Source organism: Hippoglossus hippoglossus, chromosome 22, assembly GCF_009819705.1.
Source record: "Hippoglossus hippoglossus isolate fHipHip1 chromosome 22, fHipHip1.pri, whole genome shotgun sequence".
In the NCBI taxonomy this organism is placed as follows: Eukaryota; Metazoa; Chordata; class Actinopteri; order Pleuronectiformes; family Pleuronectidae; genus Hippoglossus; species Hippoglossus hippoglossus.
The window spans coordinates 447,990-465,473 of NC_047172.1; the positions used below are offsets into that span (position 1 = coordinate 447,990).

The following is a 17,484-nucleotide window of genomic DNA, read 5'->3' on the forward strand; positions in this document are numbered from 1 at the left end:
AGAGCGATGGTCCCGTTGTGAGGGACACAGTGTTGTTTGAGGAGCAGCTTCAGTCTCTCTCTGGACAGAGTCGTCTTCCTGCGACTGAACAAACAAACGTCCTGTGGTTACACTCACTGTAAAATAAATAATGATGCTTCGGTCTGATGACGTTTTACAATCGGTTCTTCAATCTTTTAATGAACAGATACACGAGTGTGACACAACGTTAAAATCACACTAACTGGAAACGCGAAGCCAAATCATCTGGATACTTCTACTGTGAAACCCGGGTGGAGACAGCAGGACTGAGAACTACTCACCTGATCTGATTGACTTTGACAGTGAACGGCTCACTGTGTTCGTCCTTCATCATCCTCACTGTGTATTTAAACACTGACGGACTCAGAGGCTTCTTCTTCTTCCTGCTGACACACACACACACGAGGATCACTCCAGGTTTTAAGCAGCTCTTTTCTTTACCTTCACTCTCTGACCTAACAACATTTGACCTCTGACCTACTCACCCGTTGACCTGAGCTGTGGGACTCTGGAAGGCGTTTCTCTCATCGTCGCTGTCACTGATGACGATGGTGTCGCCGTCTACAGGCTTCTTGTGGCCATTAGTGGTCGGTGCTCCATTGGCGCTGGAATGAGGAGAATGAACCTGCAGGATCTCACACGCATGTCTACACACACACACACACACACACACACACACGCCAATTAGACTCCTCAATTACAAAGCTAAATGTTTAAATTATAATATTAAACTGTACTATCTGGAGACGTTTCACCACCATGACGGTGTATTAGAGCCACTTAAAGAAAATATCAGCTGAGATTTCAAGGACAAATCATAATATAACGAGAATATATTAAGATAAGTCGTAGTTTTAGTTTTCTGTCTTGATAGATGGTGAATATCCGGGGATCATTCTGTCTGTGCAGCATCTTGTTCAGTTCTGCTTCAGTGTAATTTTAACAAATAACAAAATACTTGATGTTTTGTCTCATCAGCTCCACATGATTTTAAGTATCAGGACTTTGGAAAGATTGTGAAAGATATTTCAAGGAACTCAAAGGAGTCCATGGGTTAAATTATTTTTTGGATTACTTCCAAGTCTGACACTATATTAATAAAACGAAAATGGGAAAGGGAAGTCGACAACTGTATTACAGGGGAAGATGTCATGCTCAACCTCATGGAGGGAAGAGCCTGGGCAGATATTACACCTGCACTGAAGTTCTCCACTCGGCTCCTCCAGCTGCTGGAGAAACTGTGGCTCCCAGCAACCAAACCATTATCATTTGTTCTGTCCTAAAGCAAATTCCTTTTAGCAGAAGAATTTGAGACCATTTTCAGAACATCCCTTTGCATCGGGAAGAACTCCTCTTTGGATCTCTGCAGTCAACACTGACAATTATTTAAAGAAAAAACTTATTTGGAATCCTGAGTGTAGCTGCTAGAAAACAATCACAAACAAATGTATTAAGCCACATTCCCCATGACTCTGGTATGATATCATCTATGGAATCTCTGGTACTATGTGATTCATAATAAGAGTATAAATATTATAAAGAACATTGTGTAAGAAGGTGAGTCTATGAAGAAAGAACTCAAGTCTCATGTTTCCCAGTTAAAACACTGTACACTACAAACCCGTTCTGAATCCGTGTAGTGTGGGTTTTGGACATGGTCTGCACGTTTTGGGATTATTGTAAATCTGCTTCCATGTAGCCTAAATCCTGTTCTTTCAAAATAAAAGCATCTGAATTGCCTGATCAACCCGTTCTTTCAAAACAAAAGCAGCTGAACTGAGTGATCAGCTCGTTTGCGGTGAACTCAGTGACGAACAGACAAACTGATTCTTCATGAACTTCTGCTCTCTCTGAATTCTGAGTGGATTTCTAGAAGTTTATTGTGGATGACATCAGAGATGATGACATCCACAGGAAGTGATGTCACACTGAGTCAACTGTGTTGTGCCATAATGTTTTCCACATAAATTCTAAATACTGTAGAAAACGGAGGATTGTCAAGCAACTTCAGAAGCTGGTATGACCCTGTAGTCCCCTCCCCTCAGTACCTGGCCCCGTTGCGTCCTGCCACGTCCACGGTCTCTCCTGGGAAGAATCGGTCTTTGGCGAAGGTGTAGACGTCCTCGCAGAGCTCCGTCAGTCTGCAGTGTCGGCTCAGAGCAGCCAGGTGGAGCAGAGGCACCACCAGACACTGAGGGAAGCTCTGGAGACTCTGCTTTGCTCGCCGCTCATTCTCCATCGCCTCCAGGTAAGTGAGGCCCGCTCGACCCGTCAGAGCACAGCTCCACACCAGACTGTTGCACAGGATGGTCCTCTCAAAGAAGTCACTGAGGAGGAGGAGGAGGAGGAGGAGGAGGAGGGAGCTCAGTTACTCCTGAGTGTTACTCTCACACTTCTACAGATACGTCTACTGACACATTTTTAATCTACAACCAATCAAACTAAAGTGTCCACATGAACACACATCACATGGCCGGTCATGTACACTGGTCATGTGCCGTAAACAGGAAGTAGATTGTCTCCTCTGCAGCTGGTTGCTTAGTAACAGAAACTCCTCTGAAGGAGGAGCAGTGAAGGTGAAGAGTCGGAGCAGGGACGACGAGGTGGAACTGTTACTGACAGGAAGTGTTAGCTTTGTGTTCACCGCTGGTAGTCGAGTCACGTGACTGATGAGAACCAATCAGGAAGAGAACGTCTGCGTCATTGTTTACAAACATCGGTTTGCAAGAGACAAACGTGACATTCGACAAGTTTACATGAAATATCTTCTGATTGTAAACGATGACGTCAGAACACACAAACGATAGTTTTCAAACTATATATGTTTATATCTAAAATGGATATGACGCCATCAACAGGCGGCCAGATGAAATGCACCAATAGAAGTCCTGATTTCTCCATGTTTAGTAAAGTTCAGGTCACAACTCAGCTCGAACCCACGTCACATTGACTTTAAAGAGTTTCTGTGGTTCTCAGACCTGATGGACCAGCTGACCTCAGGTGACCTTTAACCACACCTGAGCAGGTGCGGAGCCGCGTCCACTGACACCAGGCCTGTTCCTGCAGCGCTAGCGGCTAACAGGCTAATCCCCTTTAGCTCGCAGCTAGCTGATGAGCTAACTGACACCAGGTGACCTCACCTGTGCGCTCGGGTCACCGTGACGTGTTCAAGAGCCCGCGGAACTTTTCTCCCTCAGAAAAGTTGCTTTTTGTTTGTGTGTGTGAAAGTTCACCGACGGACCAACTGTCAGTCAAACTTCTGCCGCGGCTCTAGCGGCTGTTGACCGGCCCGGGGACGCGGCCCGGCCGGCACTACTTACTCGTAGCTCCGGAAGACTTCGTGGGTGATTTTACAGAGGAACACCTCCTCCTCCGGCCGCAGGTCCGCCGGGGGTCTCTGTCGGACGAAGGCTTTTCTGTGGAGGAGCGGCATCTCGCAGCTCCGCTTCTACCGGCCGCTCTCTGGGGGGGAAAAGGAGGGAAACCGGGTCACAAACACCGAATATCACAGACCAACTCCCGCCGCACACATCCAGGTCGAGCCCCGGAGCAGAACCGGAGCCCAGAGGCCAAAGTCCCGCGGCTGAGGCCGAGCAGGAGCAGCGAGGAGCGGGTCTTTTGTTAGATTATCCGCCACATGGGAAACGTGCTCCTCACGCTCAGAGGGTCCGAGCCCGGAGGACCACTCACACGCACTCACACGCACTCACACACAGACACACAACCGACACACGGCCGCCTGGTCACCGTGTTTACCGAGCAGAGGACCGGGGGACCGGAGAAGATCGTCTCAAAGTGAAGAAGTGATCCCGGGAACTGAGCCTCAGCACCGGCCGCTTGTTGACCAACTTTTCATCCACTTCACGGATCGAGCGCAAGCTGGGACTTTTCAGCTCCGTCACTTTTATTCAACTCAACAATAACACAGTCGGTTTTACATGTAATTTATGATAACAAGGATTATTAGTATTTCACCTGTTAATGAGCTAATGATTATTACTGTTATTATTTCACCTTTTAATTAGAAGGTAATATTATTATTTCACATGTTAATGAGGTGAGGAGTAATTCGACAAAAAATCGATTAATCTTGATTGTAACCGATGAAAGGGATGTTGTGTGTAGTGGATATTAAAGATCCATCATATTAACTCACTTATTTCAAAGTTATTGGAGCACATATATACATATATGTCTACGAGTCTCTGAACAAAGTGAAGACACCATCACAGCATTTCTATCAGTTGATGTCCCTGAACGCACCACAGAGGATGAGTGAGTGGGCGGGACTTCTCCCACCTCTACAGATGATTGGTCGGTTCTCCCGCCACTCTCTCCGCCCTCTGCCAGGGCGCGAGGATGAGACAGAGCGGTGACGTCAGAGGCGTGAACGTCCGCACGTGTTGCGTCATCAGGCGGGAACTGCTGACTGAGTCACGTGACGTCAAAGACTCGAAGAGTTTTTATTTGTTAGTGAAGTTGATCTGAATCTTGCATCTGCTTCTAGTGATATCGTTTTATAGGACGACTCAGAGACTCAGACTCACATAATCTGTCTCCATGTTAAAGATAAAAACCTGCTGGATCCCCCCCCACTGGAAACAAAGGAACAAAGGAACCTAATGAAGTCAGAGGAAACAGTTTCCTTATTAAACCACATCCACACACTGTCCTCTAAAGTTTCATCAGATCCATGAATGATTCAGAGAAATCTGTGAAATGTGAAAATAGCTTCTGTCACAACGATAAAAATTAGAAATACACTGACATTCATATAAGGTCGCAGTGACCTTTGACCTTCAACCACCAAATTCTATGAGTCTGTGACTCTTTGACAAACTGAAGACATCATCACCGTGGAAACTCAAAAGGAAATGTGTCACTATTTCACATTTAATCCAGAGGATTAATACAATTCTAATAAAAGATAAAGTTCTGTCTGATTCCCAAACAAACATGTTGTGATGTCACGTGACCTCACAGCTCATCCCTGTCACACAATCCACGACACAGCTGTGATGTCACAGTGACTGAGCAGAATTCTGGATTTATTATCTGGACCATCGTTAGTTTCAGTTCAGAGTTCACAGATATATTCATAAACACCAGACCAGTTCACACCAGATCAAATGAGGGATCAGATTAGTTCAAACGAGTCCAGTACAGTCCAGATCTATTCAGACCTGATTCCAGTTTAGGAATCAGACCAGTTTTAAGGTGTTCAGACTGGTCCGAACCAGTTCTGGAGACCAGTTCACATGACCCTGTAGAGGTGGATCTGTCTGAGGGCGTCTGGGTCTGTGTCTCTGCCCAGGTAAACGTCGTAGTCCACAGGAAGTTCCTCCACCCAGCCGGGCCGCAGCGCCTCCTGTTGGACACAGTTTAATTCCATCATGTTATAAATTAACTGGAGAAGTGAAGTGAACAAACTATATAAAATCTAAGCTACGTGAAGCCTGTGGATATTAAAAAAACACTACAACTCCCAATGTGCATTTCACCAGCAACCAGCCAATCACAGTTTCAGCTGAGTCATTTGAGGTCAGGATTCAAGCTGCAGCTCTGTGATTGGCTGTTTGTTGGTGACAAATATACACTTAACAAATAATGGAATAAACCATTAATCTGTGTGAGGGAAATGAAACGTGTGTCAGTAACGTGCTGTTCTACCAGGACCCTCCAGAACTTCTGAAGGACGGATCTCCTAACGGACCACTGAACCCAAACCTCCACAAGAACTTTAGAACCTCCTGGAGGTCGTGTGGAACAGAACAGATTCTCACCTGCAGAGCGTCCAGACTCTCCTGAAGACTGGGAACCGTCACCAGCAGAGAACCTGTCTTTACCAGGTTCCTCATGATGTACCTCCATGCTCTGAACACATGTAAACATCTGGATTATACTGTTGAATTCAAACTAGAGCAGTGGACAGACAGAATATTTAACTGTGACATAACCAGGCACTAACACGGTTCAGTTTTTATTTGAGGAAATACACAAAGTTTTTGTGTGTTTTTCTGAGTGAGTTTATGTCATTGAATATCTGTGTGTGTGTGTGTGTGTGTGCGCGCGCGCCCTCACTTGATTTGCTCGCTGGGCTCCATGAAGTACTCAAAGACGTTGTTCATGACCAGAACGTCTGTGTTCTGCAGCAGAACATCCTGTGTGCAGACGTCAGCCTGGAGAACCTGCAACAGATCAGAACCGGTTTCTACCGACAAACCAAAATGGGACCAGCAGTGTTTCCAAACTTCTGAGATCAGTGAAGTGTGAAGAACCACAAGCTGTGACCGTCAGTCCTGTTCCTGACATGTTCTGGAGACGAGGAGGTTCCAGATGTTTTGGTGCTGAGGGCCGACGCCGGTGTGGATGAGCTGTAAACAACAACACTGATCTTTCCACAGCAGAGTTTATACGTCATGTCCGGCCTCCTGCTGCTCTACAGGCTCCGCCCCTGCTGCTCTACAGGCTCCGCCCCTGCTGCTCTACAGGCTCCGCCTCCTGCTGCTCTACAGGCTCCGCCCCTCGCCTGGATGTTCCCACATGTTCCTGTTTGAACGAGTCGGACCCGACAACCTGCTGCTGCTGCTTCACAAACACCAACTACACAACATGTCCAGAAACAACCTGCTGCTGCTGCTTCACAAACACCAACTACACAACATGTCCAGAAACAACCTGCTGCTGCTGCTTCACAAACACCAACTACACAACATGTCCAGAAACAACCTGCTGCTGCTGCTTCACAGACACCAACTACACAACATGTCCAGAAACAACCTGCTGCTGCTGCTTCACAGACACCAACTACACAACATGTCCAGAAACAACCTGCTGCTGCTGCTTCACAAACACCAACTACACAACATGTCCAGAAACAACCTGCTGCTGCTGCTTCACAAACACCAACTACACAACATGTCCAGAAACAACCTGCTGCTGCTTCACAAACACCAACTACACAACATGTCCAGAAACAACCTGCTGCTGCTTCTTCACAAACACCAACTACACAACATGTCCAGAAACAACCTGCTGCTGCTGCTTCACAAACACCAACTACACAACATGTCCAGAAACAACCTGCTGCTGCTTCACAAACACCAACTACACAACATGTCCAGAAACAACCTGCTGCTGCTGCTTCACAAACACCAACTACACAACATGTCCAGAAACAACCTGCTGCTGCTGCTTCACAAACACCAACTACACAACATGTCCAGAAACAACCTGCTGCTGCTGCTTCACAAACACCAACTACACAACATGTCCAGAAACAACCTGCTGCTGCTGCTTCACAAACACCAACTACACAACATGTCCAGAAACAACCTGCTGCTGCTGCTTCACAGACACCAACTACACAACATGTCCAGAAACAACCTGCTGCTGCTTCACAAACACCAACTACACAACATGTCCAGAAACAACCTGCTGCTGCTTCTTCACAAACACCAACTACACAACATGTCCAGAAACAACCTGCTGCTGCTGCTTCACAAACACCAACTACACAACATGTCCAGAAACAACCTGCTGCTGCTTCACAAACACCAACTACACAACATGTCCAGAAACAACCTGCTGCTGCTGCTTCACAAACACCAACTACACAACATGTCCAGAAACAACCTGCTGCTGCTTCACAAACACCAACTACACAACATGTCCAGAAACAACCTGCTGCTGCTTCACAAACACCAACTACACAACATGTCCAGAAACAACCTGCTGCTGCTGCTTCACAAACACCAACTACACAACATGTCCAGAAACAACCTGCTGCTGCCTAATTGAGACTCTGCAGTTTGATGCTCGACACCAACCTGGACTCTGTCGTTCAGCCTGTATTTCTGCAGCATGTTGTTCTGCAGCCTGACGAAGTCCTCGCTGAGCTCCAGGCCAATCAGCCGAGAGGCCGAGCTGTACACGTAACCCTGGAGAGACACACACACACACACACACACACACACGTTTGTTTCACTGATTCCTCAGAGTAATGATCATGAGGAGACAATCTGAATGATGATTAACAGAGATGTGAGCTCTGACTGATTTTGCACTTAACTGTGGTTCAGACTCAGTCTCCACTTTAAAGAAGAGGAGTTTAAGTTAAACTTGTTTCTCCTTGATTGCTTTAAAAATATATATTTTAGTTGTTTATTGGACAGGACAGAGAGGTTAGTGGTGAAAGGGGACAGAGACAGAACGGGGGAGGACATGCAGCATAGGGCCGGAGGTCGGAATCGAACCCAGGCCATGAGCTCTACTGACCCCGTACAACACAGCTCCCAGTCTAGAGCCAACATCCACCAGTGTTCGACCGCTCAGGTCTGGGAGAACGTTCTGGAACAGGAACTGAAGCTCTGCCACTGAGAAGGAGTGAGAGATGAAGTCTGCAGGAAGAGGAGGAGAAGAAGGTGATGGGGTTGACACACACACTACGACAGGCTGCAGGGTGGGGGCGCTGTTAGCTCCACCTTTTGTTAAACATAGGTCTCTTTGTGCTGTTCACACACGTTCATAGATTCTGGTTGGTGGATGATGTGGTCACAGGGAACATCCACGCCACGTCTTTACTGTTAATACGCATCACGGTTGCTCCGGATACGCCTGCGTCCACACGCTGCAGAGTTTTCGAGGTGGAACTGTTACTGACGGGAAGTGTTAGCGACGCTTTGTGTTCACCGCTGGTCGTCGAGTCATGTGACTGATGAGAACCAATCAGGAGGAGAACGTTTACACAAGTCTCAGTTTCTGTTGGTCCAGAGTTTCCCGCCCCTGATAGAAAGACTTCACAAGCGCTGCCGGCCCGTGTGCATGTGCATGTTGTTAGTTTGACAGGCGGTGACAGTGTCCTCACCCAGAGGTGCGGTCCTCTGGGAGCCACAGGTGAGGCAGTAGGTCCGGCTCATGGTTCCCTCCTCACACAGAGAGTCCACCTGCTCGTCATCGTACAGGAAACCGTCCACGTGAACCGTCGGCCGCGGTCGCTGCTGCATCTGAAACACACACAGTCATGTGGAGTCACTCGAAGTGCGTCTTCATCCGTCTGATGTCCTGACTATTGTGGAAGCTTCCGTCTCTCATTCATCTGAGTTACTCTCCGACCTTCTGGTGGGCGGCGGCCTCAGAGGGCAACATGGCGTCTGGAGGCAGACTGGCCCTCAGGTCGTCTGCGATGCTCCGCAGCATCACTTTCCTGTTGTCCACCAGCAGCTCGTCCAGCTCACCTGCAGGACACACACACACACACACACACACACACACACACACACACACACACACACACACACACACACACACACACACACACACACACACACACACACACAGAATGTATAACTTCTATAACTCCTCTGACATGTGTCCTCCTCCAGTCTCTGGTCCACTGAGTTCACCTGAGTCTCTGATCCAGCTCAGTACTTTCTGGAGCTCGGACGGATTCACTTTGCTCAGCAGCAGCTTCAGCTCCGAAGAAGCCTGAGAAAAGTCCATGTTGAGGGGGCGGGTCTCGGTGCGGGTCCGGGTCTCGGTCCTGGTCCTTGTCCTGGTCCTGGTCCTGGTCCGGGTCCTGGTCCTGGTCCGGGTCTCGGTCCGGGTCTCGGTCCTGGGATCACGTGAACCGGGCTGCAGTTTAAACGGGACTCTACCTCAGCGGAAGTTCTTCTTCTTCTTCTTCTTCTTCTTGGCGGGTGGCCCCTGACGTTCAAGGTGCAGTACCGCCCCCTACTGTGCTGGAGTGTGGGTCAGAGTGGTTTGCGGAAATACATAAATAAATAACAAACAAACAAAACAACAACAAATACAAAAATAAGAATGAACAAGAAGAAACTGGTCCTTTTCTTACCTCAGTCACGAGTCTGGTTCTCAGATTTCCGACAGGTGTGAACGTAGCACAGCCAGAGAGAGAGAGAGAGAGAGAGAGAGAGACACACACACACACACACACACACACACACACACACACACACACACACACACACACACACACACACTCTCTCTCTCTCCGCATTAATCGCCATGGACGCGGAGCTGAAGGCCGTGGAGCTGCAGGAGGTTCATGTTTCCTTTATGCATCTTTATATTTTCTATATTTAAATTCCTTTATGTGTAAACCTGCTTTGCAATGAAACCCGGTTCTGATTCTGATGCAGGTCCCTGAGCTGAAGATGGAGGATGAAGAGGAGCTGAAGATGGAGGATGAAGAGGAGCTGAAGATGAAGGTGAAGGATGACGCTCTAAAGGATGAAGATGCGCTGAAGGTGAAGGATGCCGCTCTGAAGGATGAAGATGATGAAGCTGAGCTGAAGGATGCTGATGTGACCGAGGACCTGGACCAGGAGCAGCAGGAGAAGGAGCCGATGACCGGAGGACAGCGGCCCTCTGACGCTCCTCCTGCGGGCGGAGACGCGGCCGCAGCGGCGGAGAAGAACGGCTCCGTGAAGCTGAAGATTCCCGAGGAGACACCGGAGGAGGTGAAATTCACCGGACTGAGCAAAGAGGAGCTGCTGAGGGTGGCAGGGACCCCGGGGTGAGGAGAACCACATGCATGATAACATACATGACCAGGACCACATGCATGATAACATACATGACCACATGCATGATAACATACATGACCAGGACCACACACATGACCACATGCATGATAACATACATGATAACATACATGACCAGGACCACACACATGACCACATGCATGACCACATGCATGATAACATACATGACCAGGACCACACACATGACCACATGCATGATAACATACATGATAACATACATGACCAGGACCACATGCATGATAACATACATGACCAGGACCACACACATGACCACATGCATGACCACATGCATGATAACATACATGACCAGGACCACACACATGACCACACACATGACCACACACATGACCACATGCATGACCACATGCATGATAACATGCATGACCAGGACCACACACATGACCACATGCATGACCACATGCATGACCACATGCATGATAACATACATGACCAGGACCACATGCATGACCAGGACCACACACATGACCACATGCATGACCACATGCATGATAACATGCATGACCAGGACCACACACATGACCACATGCATGACCACATGCATGATAACATGCATGACCAGGACCACACACATGACAACATGCATGACCAGGACCACATGCATGTGGTCATGCATGTGGTCATGCATGTGGTCCTGGTCATGCATGACAACATGCATGACCAGGACCACACACATGACCACATGCATGATAACATGCAAGGACAGGCCCCGATATACACAGTACAAGGTCTACATGTGGATCAGGTCTATAATCAGGTATTTAATCAGGTCTACATGTGGATCAGGTCTACATGAGGATCAGGACTACAATCAGGTCTATAATCAGGTCTTTAATCAGGTCTACATGTGGATCAGGTCTACATGAGGATCAGGTCTATAATCAGGTCTATAATCAGGTCTATAATCAGGTCTTTAATCAGGTCTACATGTGGATCAGGTCTACATGAGGATCAGGTCTATAATCAGGTCTATAATCAGGTCTATAATCAGGTCTTTAATCAGGTCTTTAATCAGGTCTACATGTGGATCAGGTCAACATGTAGGATCAGGTCTATAATCAGGTCTATAATCAGGTCTATAATCAGGTCTATAATCAGGTCTACATGTGGATCAGGTCAACATGTAGGATCAGGTCTATAATCAGGTCTATAATCAGGTCTATAATCAGGTCTACATGTGGATCAGGTCAACATGTAGGATCAGGTCTATAATCAGGTCTATAATCAGGTCTATAATCAGGTCTATAATCAGGTCTACATGAGGTTCAGGTCAACATGAAGGATCAGGTCTATAATCAGGTCTATAATCAGGTCTTTAATCAGGTCTACATGTGGATCAGGTCTATAATCAGGTCTTTAATCAGGTCTACATGTGGATCAGTGGCTCAGAGAAAGTCTGTTGTCATGGGAACAGTATTGTAAATGTAAAGAGGGAAGCAGTGCTCAGTGCTGCCTCTGGTGTCTGGGAGCTGAATGACGCTGTGTGCTCAGCTGGGTGAGGACTCGCTGGACGCTGCTGCTGCTGTTCTGGCTCGGCTGGTTGGGGATGCTGCTCGGAGCCGTCCTCATCATCCTGCAGGCCCCTCGCTGCAGAGATCTGCCCGTCACCAGCTGGTGGAACCACGGCCCTCTGTACCAGATCGGAAACGTCCAGGCCTTCACCGACGGACGAGACCTGAAGGGTGAGAGCATGACGTGCAGGAGACATGATGACGAACCAGAGTCAGAACCTGAACTGTGCTCATTACACGTCTGAGCACATTTAGTGAAACAGTTTGTTCTGAATGAGCTGACGCAGGATTTCTCTGGAGTCTCAGTGGATGTTCACACCTCCTCCTCAGGGGGTCATGGTGCATCCAGCTCCTCTTCAAACCACAGGTCCAGGAGCTGGTTGAACCCACACATTCACTTTCATAGACTCTAAGGTTGTTAAATGTTTGTGTTGTAATCAACTGATTCAAACAACTTTCAAGTGATATAATAATATATATATACATATATATATATATATATATATATATATATATATATGTAATACTCCAGAGTCCTCCTCTCCCTCAGTGAAGAGCCTCCAACACCTTGTTTGTGTTTCGTGTTCACTCAGGAACAAACTAGAAACACTTTCCTCCTGCACTTTAGATACAGAATGTTCTGTTAACTATCTGTAAAATATCCATTCTCTGATACAGCTGAAAGGAATATAATCCAGATCTGCACCAAATCTCCCCTGATCATAGATATCAGCACTTTACATACGTATAATCTGTGAATTCTATTTTTTGAGAGATTCATGAAAATGTCAAAAAGGTTGGTCTCAGCGTGTTGAAGACACAACATGTGAGATGAGCTGCTTATCGACGACAGCTCAGTGCTGCCTCCAGAGGTCAAACTGTCCACGAGGAACCTTTAAGTCACAGACTCTCACCCGTCAGGTCTGGAGCAGAAGGTGGGCGCTCTGTCTCAGCTGAAGGTCAAAGGTGTGGTGGTCGGGCCGCTCCACGTCGCTCCGCCTGACGAAGCCGTGAGCCTGAGGTTCGAAGAGATTTCCCCCGAGGTCGGAAACCTGGAGCAGTTCAAAGGTTTCGTTCAGGCGGCTCACAAGAAGGGTGAGGAGTCACATGACACAGCAGAACTCTGATTCATCAGAACACTGGTGGACGACAGAGACATCATGTGGTTTACAGAGCTTCAGAGATAACAAATGAAATGAACAACAGAAGAACTAACGCAGTGTGTTCCTGCAGGTATTTCTGTGGTTCTGGATCTGACTCCAAACTACCAGGGAACATCTGGACCCTGGTTCTCCAACGTCAGTGTTACCAACGTGGCAGAGAGACTGAAGGTGAGGGCTCACACTGAACATCACGTCAGGGTGTAAAACCACGTAGATGTTCGATTCCTCAGTGAACTGAGGATCAGTTTCTGCTCGTAGTGGTTTTCGTCATTCTGTTTGAATAAAAAGCAGAATATTGAAAGCATTCAGTCTTTTAGCAGCAGGAAGTCGAGGCCTCTGTCTTCTACCGTCATGATGTAGCTCCTGATGATGTCGTGCGGTGAGAAACATGTTGAACACACGGTGGCGACAGAGAGCAGCAAGAATTTAAAAAAGGGCAAACTTGAAGTTCTCAGCAGCTCGGTGCTTCACAGCATCTTGTTCTGTGGATTTAGTTTCTCTGTGGGGACCCGACATCTTTATGTGATTTAGGGTTGGTGGTCCGACTGCAGGACCAATCACACGCCTCCTGTTGGGACTGATGATGGAGAAGAACCTGAGGGTGTCAGTGTCGTGATGAACTGAACCTAACCCCTGCTGGTGCTGATGCTGTGTCTGTCTCCTCAGTCTGCTCTGGTGTTCTGGTTGGATGAAGGTGTGGACGGCGTCCAGCTGTCCGGGGTGGAGCGTGTTTCCACCATAGTGCCGTCTCTGTGGGCCGACATCCGAGCCATCGTCCAGAACGGGACGGAGCAGCGTCCCGACAAAAGGTCTGAAACTGTCCAACTGTTACTGGAACCATGAGACGTCCAAACAAAGATAAAAACATCTATCAATCCATCTGATTGGTCCATCACTCCATCCATCCATCCATCATCCATCCCATCTCCCTCCATCCCTCCATCCCTCCATCCCTCCATCCCTCCATCCCTCCATCCATCATCCACCATCCATCTTCTTGCTCTGGATGTCTTTCAGAGTCCTGATCGGGATCACAGATCGATCCTCGGTTGAGGACGTCTCCTCTCTCCTCTCCTCCACTGGTGTCGACCTCCTGATCTCCAGAGTTCTCCGTCCTGGAGACCCGGATGCCACGGAGCGTGCTCAGTCCGTCCAGCGCCTGTATTCGTCCCACAGCCAGACCCAGCTGGCGTGGAGCCTGGGGGGTCGGACGGAGGGTCACCTGGCGTCGCTGGTGGGCCCGGCTCTGGTGAAACTGCATCAGCTGCTGCTGCTCACGCTGCCGGGGACGCCCGTCTTCAACTACGGAGACGAGATCGGCCTGATGGACGGGTGAGGATCCTTTATTTTAACTGAGCACAGAACATTCTGCGTTCAGAACGTTATAATGTAAACTCACATAAATTCGATTTTTGAATAAACATATTATTCAAAAATCTTAATATTTCATGACCTTATCAATTTATCAAGTGTTTCCTTCAATTAACTTTATTATGTTAAATTTCAATAGTTCGGACCAGAGTGCACCCCAGTTCAGAACGGGGTCTACCAAACCATTCTGCAGGGGCTTTTGACTTTATTGGCTTTTTCAGAAAACTGGTTCAGGAATAGTTTCACTTAATCAGGTGTAATGAATCCTTTTGTGATCGATTCCTTCAGACACAAACACAGTGGACGGCTGTGGAGGTAGAGCGGGTCGTCCACTACACACACACACACATATGTATATGTGCATATATATATATATATATATATATATGTATATATATGTATATTTATAGATGATCACTGAGCTGTTTTTCTTTCCTCTCCCTGATTGTTGCTGACATATCATCATCTGTTCTGAAGGACACCAAGTTTCCCAAGATGCTTTGGGACTCTGATGACGCACTGAACGAGACTCGACAGGTAAACAACAACAACAACAACAACAACCAGCTGACGCAGTACAAGCAGCAGTGATCGTCACAGAGTCAAAGTAAAAGTACTGGAGTATCAGTATTTCAGCAGTAGAGGTAGAAGCTGTATGAGTACCAGATATAGTACTGCTAGTATTCATACTTGTATCAGTGGTATCAGTCGTGGTTCATGCGGCTGACTCCTCCTCTGTGTGTGTGCAGGAGGAGAGGGCCGAGCGTCTGTCCTGTCGCAGTTTCTTCCGTAGTCTGAGCGAGTTGCGAGGTAAAGAGCGCTCCCTGCTGTTCGGGGACTTCGTCCTCCTCTCTAACTCCTCCTCCTCCCTGGCGTACCTGCGGGTCTGGGACCAGAGCGCACGTTACCTGGCCGCCTTCAACTGGGCGGAGGAGGCGACGCTGCTGCAGTTGAGCGATGCGGCGCTGCCCCAGCAGGCGGCGGTGGTCCTCAGCACCAACAGCAGCGTCCTGCCTGCAGAGGGCAGCGTGGACCTGACCAACCTGCGGCTCGGCCCCGGACAGGCCGCACTCCTCAGGTTTCCCTACGCTGGATAGATCACTTATTACCTCCAGACAGAGTGATGATTAAAGCCTGATTCAGACTGATCCATCATCCATCATCCATCACCCATCATCCATCATCCATCATCCATCACCCATCATCCATCATCCATCATCCATCATCCATCACCCATCATCCATCATCCATCATCCATCATCCATCACCCATCACCCATCACCCATCACCCATCATCCATCATCCATCATCCATCATCCATCATCCATCACCCATCATCCATCACCCATCATCCATCATCCATCATCCATCATCCATCATCCATCATCCATCATCCATCATCCATCATCCATCACCCATCATCCATCATCCATCATCCATCATCCATCATCCATCATCCATCACCATCATCCATCATCCATCATCCATCATCCATCATCCATCACCCATCATCCATCATCCATCATCATCATCCATCACCCATCATCCATCATCCATCATCCATCATCCATCACCCATCATCCATCACCCATCATCCATCATCCATCAGCCATCATCCATCATCCATCATCCATCATCCATCATCCATCATCCATCATCCATCATCCATCATCCATCATCCATCATCCATCACCCATCATCCATCCATCATCCATCATCCATCATCCATCACCCATCATCCATCATCCATCACCCATCATCCATCATCCATCATCCATCATCCATCATCCATCATCCATCCTCATCCATCCCTCACCCATCATCCATCATCCATCATCCATCATCCTCATCCATCATCCATCATCCATCACCCCATCATCCATCATCCATCATCCATCATCCATCATCCATCATCCATCATCCATCACCCATCATCCATCATCCATCATCCATCATCCATCATCCATCATCCATCATCCATCACCCATCATCCATCACCCATCATCCATCATCCATCACCCATCATCCATCATCCATCATCCATCATCCATCACCCATCACCCATCACCCATCACCCATCATCCATCACCCATCATCCATCACCCATCATCCATCATCCATCATCCATCATCCATCATCCATCATCCATCATCCATCATCCATCATCCATCACCCATCATCCATCATCCATCATCCATCATAATCTTCTATAAGTTGGTTCATATCTTTTTCAATTGAAGGTTCTTATGGAACAGTTTGAATAACAAAGTATAATAAGAATAATAATCTGCTTCAGTTCAGCTCCTCATGTCTCTGAAGTGCTCGTGCTCATGGCTCAGAGTTAGTTATCAACATTCTCCTGTTAGGCTGGTTTTTGTAGATCCAGTTGCTCGTATGCATCGGGGACAGATGAGGCCCCGAGCGACTTGTTGCTGACATGCAGCGTTTTGCAGGATCTCTGGTGTCAGCATGTTTCCATCTGCCTCATCAGCTCATTTTAACTTCCTCCATTTTCACACAAAAGTCCGATTGAGCTGAAGACTCGTCCTCGAACAGAAACTCAGTCGACGTTGGGCTTCAGTCACATTGATCTGTGGGGTTTTACTGTCGTCACCAGTTCCTCCTTGTTGTTGTCAGGTGAATATAAATCATGTGATGTGATGATCGTCCGTGAAAAGTCATAAATAAAATATAATAAAAATGAAAGAAAGACATTTAAAGTCTGATGTTTTTAAAAACCATGAACTCATGTTCTTTATCACAACAGCATAATATTAATGAAAGTACTAGATATTTATTGATTATTGATTTCATTCATCTGGACAGAAGCTGTGA

The 17,484-nt window shown here is 47.5% G+C and overlaps 3 protein-coding genes and 1 long non-coding RNA gene across 32 annotated transcripts in view; 2 read left to right on the forward strand and 2 right to left on the reverse strand.

Moving 5' to 3' along the window:
* Positions 1 to 4,480, reverse strand: part of baz1a (bromodomain adjacent to zinc finger domain, 1A) — a 17,421-nt gene extending 12,941 nt beyond the window's left edge. For 2 of the 5 annotated variants that reach the window (XM_034575782.1, XM_034575777.1), the window contains exons 1-6: positions 3,778 to 4,480; positions 3,342 to 3,483; positions 2,070 to 2,348; positions 507 to 668; positions 303 to 407; positions 1 to 84 (exon numbers count right to left, since the gene is read on the reverse strand). The exon at positions 1 to 84 is cut by the window's left edge and continues 4 nt beyond it. In XM_034575782.1, the coding sequence (XP_034431673.1) occupies positions 1 to 84; positions 303 to 407; positions 507 to 668; positions 2,070 to 2,348; positions 3,342 to 3,454 (743 nt within the window). In that variant the 5' untranslated portion in view covers positions 3,455 to 3,483; positions 3,778 to 4,480. Of the gene's footprint in view, positions 85 to 302; positions 408 to 506; positions 669 to 2,069; positions 2,349 to 3,341; positions 3,484 to 3,777 lie in introns of those variants that run through there. The other 3 variants (XM_034575781.1, XM_034575778.1, XM_034575780.1) reach the window with 2 other exon arrangements.
* Positions 4,481 to 5,037: 557 nt separating this feature from the next.
* Positions 5,038 to 9,778, reverse strand: zgc:109986 (uncharacterized protein LOC553566 homolog). Of its 2 annotated transcripts, none has more exons than XM_034575795.1 (9): positions 9,603 to 9,778; positions 9,426 to 9,568; positions 9,136 to 9,248; positions 8,888 to 9,026; positions 8,299 to 8,420; positions 7,851 to 7,961; positions 6,103 to 6,209; positions 5,805 to 5,895; positions 5,038 to 5,389 (listed from the first exon to the last, which is right to left on the reverse strand). In XM_034575795.1, exons 2-9 carry the CDS (start codon positions 9,520 to 9,522, stop codon positions 5,276 to 5,278), a joined length of 894 nt encoding a protein of 297 aa, XP_034431686.1. In that variant the 5' UTR covers positions 9,523 to 9,568; positions 9,603 to 9,778; the 3' UTR covers positions 5,038 to 5,275. The 2 variants fall into 2 exon arrangements, with proteins under 2 accessions (XP_034431686.1, XP_034431685.1); XM_034575794.1 differs by having other exon boundaries at positions 9,136 to 9,257; positions 9,603 to 9,776.
* A 254-nt stretch (positions 9,779 to 10,032) lies between these two features.
* LOC117756146 (4F2 cell-surface antigen heavy chain-like) lies at positions 10,033 to 17,363 on the forward strand. 2 transcript variants are annotated; one of them, XM_034576502.1, is made up of 9 exons: positions 10,033 to 10,083; positions 10,182 to 10,558; positions 12,096 to 12,286; positions 13,037 to 13,210; positions 13,349 to 13,446; positions 13,945 to 14,087; positions 14,296 to 14,609; positions 15,125 to 15,186; positions 15,399 to 17,363. In XM_034576502.1, the coding sequence occupies exons 1-9, from the start codon at positions 10,048 to 10,050 to the stop codon at positions 15,744 to 15,746; spliced, it is 1,743 nt and encodes a 580-aa protein (XP_034432393.1). In that variant the 5' UTR covers positions 10,033 to 10,047; the 3' UTR covers positions 15,747 to 17,363. The 2 variants fall into 2 exon arrangements, with proteins under 2 accessions (XP_034432393.1, XP_034432394.1); XM_034576503.1 differs by lacking the exon at positions 10,033 to 10,083 and having other exon boundaries at positions 10,188 to 10,205; positions 10,236 to 10,558.
* On the forward strand, positions 11,319 to 12,079 carry LOC117756147. 23 transcript variants are annotated; one of them, XR_004612758.1, is made up of 6 exons: positions 11,319 to 11,390; positions 11,432 to 11,654; positions 11,691 to 11,719; positions 11,762 to 11,790; positions 11,845 to 11,873; positions 11,916 to 12,079. It is a non-coding gene; the product is annotated as an uncharacterized LOC117756147 (long non-coding RNA). The 23 variants fall into 23 exon arrangements; XR_004612753.1 differs by having other exon boundaries at positions 11,432 to 11,636; positions 11,762 to 11,808; XR_004612748.1 differs by having other exon boundaries at positions 11,691 to 11,808.
* Positions 17,364 to 17,484: the final 121 nt, after the last annotated feature.